The 7,500-nt window shown below is 52.2% G+C and overlaps 1 protein-coding gene across 2 annotated transcripts in view; it reads left to right on the forward strand.

The window, feature by feature from the left end:
* Positions 1 to 7,500, forward strand: part of LOC139653855 (protocadherin-1-like) — an 18,640-nt gene that overhangs the window by 10,222 nt on the left and 918 nt on the right. For both annotated transcript variants that reach the window (XM_071530857.1, XM_071530856.1), the window contains exons 2-3: positions 1,727 to 2,552; positions 4,688 to 7,500. The exon at positions 4,688 to 7,500 is cut by the window's right edge and continues 918 nt beyond it. In XM_071530857.1, coding sequence (XP_071386958.1) covers positions 1,749 to 2,552; positions 4,688 to 6,940 — 3,057 coding nt within the window. In that variant the 5' untranslated portion in view covers positions 1,727 to 1,748 and the 3' untranslated portion in view covers positions 6,941 to 7,500. The remainder of the gene's footprint in view (positions 1 to 1,726; positions 2,553 to 4,687) is intronic.

The following is a 7,500-nucleotide window of genomic DNA, read 5'->3' on the forward strand; positions in this document are numbered from 1 at the left end:
GGTATAGTATCATTTGTTTAGGATCATTTGTTTCCCTGCTGTTTCCACGGTGATGTGTGAGACGCCCGGGTCAGAGGTCAGAGGTCAGAGGCTTTGGGTATTTGGCATCTTTGGGGTAAAATGTGAGGAAAAAACATTACACATTCACACATAAACACACATGCATACACACCCGTTCCCACACACACATTCACACACTCGTAATTAGTGTGTGTGTGTGTGTGTGTGTGTGTGTGTGTGTGTGTCACAGTAGGGAGGAGAGCAGCCGTCACTTCAGACCAACAATAAGACCGCAGCAGTGTTCTCTCTCTCTCTCTCTCTCTCTCTCTCTCTCTCTCTCTTTCTCTCACTCTTTTTCTTTCTCTCTCTCATTCTCTTTGTATGTACCTCTCTCCACCTCCCTCTCAGTGGGGTGGGGGGGGGGTGGGGGGGTACTCCTGTGTAGAGGAGGAGCTGGGCACCTCCTCCCAGGGAGTCTATAGCTCTCTCAACCCCCCTCGTGTCTCTCTCTCCTGTTGTTTTGCCTCATTAAGAGCCCCTCTCTCTCTCTCTCTCTTTCTCTCTCTCTCTCTCTCTCTGTCTCTCTCTCTCTAGGGGAGCGAGCAGACTCAGAAAATAAAAGCCCTACTTCACACACCCCATATGGGATATATTTTAAGATATATTTCATTTCTGTATGGGACACACACACACACACACACACACACACACACACACACACACACACACACACACACAGTACACTCTGTGAATCAGGGTTGCAGTAGCTGCATGCATGGAGCAGAACACCAGGACTTCCTGCTCAGCATGCTGGTCCATCTTAGAGTGTGTGTGTGTGTGTGTGTGTGTGTGTGTGTGTGTGTGTGTGTGTGTGGTTGGAGAGTTCCTTTCCAAAACAAGGACGTGAGAAAAACTCTGCAGATTAACCTCAGCGACCCGGAGCTGAGAGACTCCTACAGGACAGAATATATACTGCCAGAGAGAGAGAGAGAGAGAGAGAGAGAGAGAGAGAGGGGGGGGGGGGGGAGAGAGAGAGAGAGAGGGGGAGAGAGGGAGAGAGGGAGGGAGAGGGGAGAGAGAGAGAGAGAGAGAGAGATGGAGGGAGAAGAGGAAGAAGAAGAAAAGTGTAGCTGGAGGAACAGGGATGAGAGGCTCTGGCTGAAACGGAGCATCATTACTAACAGACAGCGAGGTTAAGAGTCAATACCAGGCTGCTTTCTGTTCATTTGTGAGTAGAAATTAGTCCTTGATCACAGAGTCCAGACTCCATCAGCTGGAAAACAAAAGGATTTTCTTGGCAAAAATATTTGAGTCAGTTCGCTGCCTGTTGAGTATTTGGTTTGGTTTCAAACGGAGGGGAACCTGCTCCAGCGGTTGGTTTTATTCCTGTCAGAGCTGCAGACTGGCTCCAGGAGGAAGACATCAGTCCCGCTCCGCTGCTCTCTGAATAAAGCGGCTGGCGGACGGACAAGGTGGAGGGTTTCTGTAGATGAGACGAGGCCTGGAACCTCGTCACCTTCGGGTCTCACAAATAACTGTTTGGGACACGTTTAGTGGCCCGTGGAGATGAATTCTACAATCTATTGTGAAACCCCCCTGACATAAATCTCTGAGGAGCAGCTCTCCAGATCCTAAGTCAGCTTTCTCTAAAAGGTTTTTTGGCACCGCTGTGTGAGGATGACAGACCGAGGCTTCGCTAATCCGGTTTGTTTGTTGTCTCTTCCAGAGCGGTGCTGTCGGGCGGAGGTATGGCACCGAGGTGGGAGGTTCTGGTTCTGGCGGCCGTCCTGCTGGTTTCCTGCGGCGCCGCGCCCTCCGACATCCTCTACCGCGTTCCTGAGGAGCAGCCGCCCAACACGCTGATCGGCAGCCTGGCGGCGGACCAGGGCCTGCCGGACACCGGACACCTGTACAAGCTGGAGGTGGGGTCGCCGTACCTGAGGGTGGACGGCAAGACCGGAGACATCTACACCACCGAGGTCGCCATCGACCGCGAGACGCTGAGAGACTGCCGCAACCTGTTCGACGGCGACAAGTGCTTCCTGGAGTTCGAGGTGTCCATCACAGACATGATCAAAGGCATCGGCACCGGCCCCCGGCTGATCGAGGGCCGGATCGAGGTGATGGACATCAACGACAGCACGCCGCAGTTCGCCTCGCCCATCCTCACCCTGTCCATCCCGGAGAACACCCACATCGGCGCCCTGTTCTCCATCCCCATGGCCAGCGATAAGGACTCCGGCGCCAACGGCGTGGCCGAGTACTCGCTCAGCACCGGGCCGGACGCCGACCAGCTCTTCAGCCTGCAGGTCGCCGTGGATACCGACGAGAAACTGCCGCAGCTCGTCGTCATGGGCAACCTGGACCGCGAGGTGAAGGACTCGTACGACCTGAACATCCGGGTGGTGGACGGAGGGAAGCCGCCGAGGGCCAGCAGCGCTCTGCTGAGAGTCACCGTCACCGACCAGAACGACAACGCTCCCAAGTTCGAGAGGAACCACTATGAGGCCGAATTACCAGAAAACAGCCCGCTGGGACACTCTGTACTGCAGGTCAGCACACACACACACACACACACACACACACACACACACACTCGCCTGTGCATACACACACCCACACAGGCTAATATTGACATATTCCTACACTTAATGGAGCAATCTTGTCCTGTTGCCATGCTGTGCTTAGGGATTTTATTTTATTTAGTTCTAGTTATATCGACACATATGTAAAAATCTGCTGTTCTGCCTGCTGAGGAGCACAAACTGTGAAAGTGAGTGGACTGGTGGTAAACCAGTATGATTCGCCTCCACAGACCTTACCAGCACCCCAGGGTGATCAGGGCAGCCGTGTCCCGCTGGGTGCTGATCCAAAACAAAGGGCTAAAGGTTAAAGAAACCATGAAGCTGAAATTATGTCTCCTGCCCATTGATTTCCTTTCCTCCGGTGTGGCTTTAAACGCCTGACATGACCAAACACCAGTGAATTATTGACAGCTTCTGAGAATTGCGTATTGAACAGTTGAGCTGTGGGGAGCTAGCACAGCGCTGCTATGATTAGGCTAGCGCTGGGCTGGCAGTTCTCCAGGGCCAATTTGAGACAAGTGTCCAGGCATACAGTTGGTATAAATACTGTTAATCTCCTAGTCAACAATTAGCCACTATGATTGAGTTGTTTTCAAAGAGCCAAGAGTCAAGAATCTTCTCCTTCGTAATCTTCCATTGGAGGCAGGAATAAAAACCGCTCTCATTGGATGATTTAAGCAGGTCAGGGGTGTCAGTCAACGCGGTCCTGCTGCCTCTAAAGCATCGCTCTTCAAATGCACGTTAAGTGAAATGAATTCTGTGGCTTTCTGAAATGGAATGAGTCACATCTAGAGCAATAATACCAATAAGCCCCATGGATAATCTCATGACTGACTCAGATTAAGTCATGCATGCCTCGCTGGAAGGCTGACTGGTCCTGCTTCAGTCAGGGATGATGTGCGGTGCTGAGGTGTTTGTCAGGATATGTAAAGTCACAGAACCAAATCTCTAAGCTGATTCCCGCTCAGTCTGATGGCAACAGTAAGTATACAGCAGGTTCACCAAGGCTCAAAGGTGAAGTTGAATCACTGGTTAATATGTAACTACATGCTGCGATCCCACAGCCGCTTCACCTCCACTACACCATCTGTCTTTACAGATAATTTAGCAGTGTATTATGTTCAGCCGCTGTGTTGTCCTGCGGCTCTCAGTATTATCACCAACAGCTCCAGTAGCCTTGGAAAAAACATGGAATTTGATATCTTTCAAAATGCCATGAAAATTTCAACCAGTGAAGTGTTTAATGTCAAGCTTAGCTGCTGCTACATCCAGTTCCCTTTGAAGGAATACTGACCTAAAATTTTAAAATCCTAATTATGTAAGTCCCAGGCGATGATGTAGCAACACTGAATCAACACCTGGGACATTCAACACCTACAAGAACAAGTTGCACTGGAAACTACACACTGACAGACAGTTTTCATTGTAACTGGGGCATGGAATACAAATACAAAGTATTTGAATTGGCATGTTTAGAAAGGCATCCTAACAAGAGTAATATTCAGTGGACTACTTGTACTTCCTAACTGATTAATTACCTCCATTTATTTGGATTCTCAGCGTATGAAGCTGGATCTTGGCCGATGTCGGCCGGTCCTCCCTGGTCTCCTAATGGGCCCAGAGGAACCGGGGCTTTCTGATAATGAGAGGAACATTAACATTCACTCATCTGCCCATTAGACGCCAATGACCCATTCCACAATCATTAGATGTTTGTGTGGGTGTGTGCACTTAGCTTTGATCATCTATTATGTTTCACACAGAGCATGAACCTCCCCCATCAGCAAAACACAAGGGCTTTGTAGTAATGATAGTGAGTCTTTGTAAGCTGTAAGAATATAAATATAAACATTTGTCAGCCTGGGGCAAAATGTTCCTGAGGTTATGGGGCAGCAGTTAGAGAGACCGTCCTGCAGCCAGAAGGTTTCGGTTAGCAAAGTTAGCAACAGCCTGATCATTCGTTGTAAGTTGTTCTGGTTGTATCAGCAACATGACTAAAATATAAATGAAGCTTATTAAACAACCACTTTTTGGGAAAGCATGCATGTAGCACAGGGCGGCGTTTGGCTCTGAAAAGCTTAACCTCTGTCTTCTCCTTGTAGGTCAGAGCCAACGACGCCGACACCGGAACCAACGGCGAGATCGACTACAGCCTCCACCAGGCCTCCGACACCGTCCAGAGGCTTCTCCGCATCGACCGCTCCACCGGCATCATTTACGTGAAGGGCCTGGTGGACCGTGAGGAGGAGAGCTTCCTCAAGTTCTTTGTGGTCGCTAAGGATCGTGGGCCCAACTCCAAGACCTCCAAGGTCCTGGTGACCATCAACGTCAAGGACCAGAACGACAACGCGCCGGCCATCGAGATCCGCGGTATCGGCTTGGTGACGCACCAGGACGGCGTGGCCAACATCTCTGAGGACATGCCCATCGGCACGGCGGTGGCGCTGGTCCAGGTGTCGGACCGTGACGAGGGGGAAAATGCGGTGGTGACGTGCGTGGTTGCGGGCGACGTGCCGTTTCAGCTCCGACCCGCGAGCGAGTCGGCCAACGACCGGAAGAGGAAGTACTTCCTGCAGACGACCACCTTGCTGGACTATGAGCGTGTGAAGGATTACAGGATTGAGATCGTCGCCGTGGATTCTGGGAACCCGGCCCTGTCTAGCACCAACTCCCTCAAAGTCCAGGTCACTGACATGAACGACAACACACCAAACTTTTCCCCGGCGATGCTGGAGGTGGACTTTGCAGAGGGCAACCAACCAGGTGACAAGGTGCTAGATGTCGTGGCGAGCGACGCAGACAGCGGTACCAACGCAGAGCTGGCCTATAGCATCGTTGAGCTATCGGCCACCAAGCTCTTCGAGATCGACACCAACAGCGGGGAAGTTCGTGTGAAGAACCTGCTGGATCGTGAAGACACAGAGCGCTATGAGTTCCATGTGGCGGCAGCAGACAAAGGCGTTCCCAGCAAGACCGGCACCGCTACAGTGGTGATCAACGTTCTGGACCGCAATGACAACGACCCCAAGTTTATGCTAAGCGGCTACAGCTTCTCCGTCATCGAGAACATGCCTCCGCTCAATCCCGTCGGCGTGGTAACCGTCACAGATGCCGATAAAGGAGAGAACGCCAGGGTGAAGCTGTATGTGGAACCGGACAACGGCAAGTTCGTCATCCAGAACGGCACAGGCACCATCCTGTCCAGCATCTCCTTCGACCGCGAGAAGGAAAGCACCTACACCTTCCGCCTGAAGGCCGTGGACGCCGGCGACCCGCCCCGCTCCTCCTATGTGGGCGTGACCATCAACGTCCTCGATGAGAACGACAACGCCCCGTATGTCACCAAGCCGTCTAACTCCACCTACAAGTACCTGCCGCCCGTCACCACCCCTGACACCAGTGTGGAGGTGGTGGAGGCAGAGGACATTGACTCAGGACCCAACGCCGAGCTGGTCTACAGCATCACTGGCGGAAACCCGCACGGCCTGTTCCACATCTCACCCAGCAGCGGGGAAATCACGCTGGCGCAGGAGTTCACCCGCAAGCACAACGGGCTGCACCGCCTGGTGGTGAGGGTCAGCGACAAGGGCAAACCTCCCCGCCACACCACCGCGCTGGTCCACATCTTCGTTAATGACACCATCGGCAACGTCACCCTCATCGAGTCCCTGGTGGGACACAGCCTCTACACGCCCCTGGACAGGGACATCGCCGGAGACCCCGACTACGCCCTCGCCCAGCGCAGCAACATCCTGTACGGCAGCCTGGCGGGCATCGCCGGCGTCATCCTGGTCATCGTGGCCGTGGTGGTCATCAGACACCGGCTGCAGAAAGACACCAAGAGCGGCTACCAGGCCGGCAAGAAGGAAAGTAAGGACCTGTACGCTCCCAAACAGGGGCCCAAAAACGGCAAAGGGAAAAAGAGCAAGAAGGGCAAAGCTCCCAAACCCGCCAAGCCGCTGGAGGAGGACGAGGAGGCGAGCCTGCAGAAGGGCCTCAAGTTCAACCTGATCAACGACAACGTCAACGACAGTCCCAGAATCCACCTGCCCCTTAACTATCCCCCGGGAAGCCCCGATCTGGGCCGGCACTACCGCTCCAACTCCCCCCTGCCCTCCATCCAGCTGCAGCCTCAGTCCCCCTCCGCCTCCAAGAAGCACCAGGCCGTTCAGGATCTCCCCGCCACCAACACCTTTGTGGGAACGGGCGACAACAACTCCACAGGCTCCGACCAATATTCGGATTACAGCTACAAGGCCAACCCGCCCAAATACAGCAACAAACAGGTAGGAGACTACTTCGTAAACACGGCAGGGTACAACAGGAACATCACGTGGACCAACCGGGTGTGGTAGTCACGCTGGACTGATGGTCTTCTACCAAAGCTGCACTGATTCCCTGCACAGCACCCACCTCCAAACGCCTTTTCACCTTTCCGTTTGGTTCTGTTCACCAATTAATTTTTCCTTTTTTGTTTTGGTTTTCATCTTAAAATGGACTCGCCACAAATTCACACCAAGAAGGTTTAAGTTTTCTTTTCTGTTCTTTTATTTATGCTTTTTCACCTTTTCACGGTGGGTTAAATGAAGGAGGTTATGAGTTTTCTTTTATTCACGAGTGATTCTTGTTTTGATTCAGATTCCTGTGTGTGGGCATGGAGGTTCATACTGACATCCTCATTAAGTCTGAATGTGGTTTGGAGGGCTGACTTGGTTTTAAAGCTGCTCTTTATGGCAGGATCAGCTTGTTGAAGTGTGACAAAGAGTGACTGTGAATTCCTGAGTTTTTTTTATTGTTTCTTGGCTTTCTTTGGCCAGGAACTAGACTGGCTGTGCAGCACTTTAGAGTGTTTTCACCCAGTTCAAACCAATTTAAGGTAATTTCAGCTCAGTCAGAGAGCCAAGCAGTGAAGAAA

Source organism: Centroberyx affinis, unplaced genomic scaffold (assembly GCF_046629955.1).
Source record: "Centroberyx affinis isolate AG114_WGS23_722 - 3 ecotype Tasmania unplaced genomic scaffold, CSIRO-AGI_Caff_v1 ptg001988l_1, whole genome shotgun sequence".
NCBI classification, from domain to species: Eukaryota; Metazoa; Chordata; class Actinopteri; order Beryciformes; family Berycidae; genus Centroberyx; species Centroberyx affinis.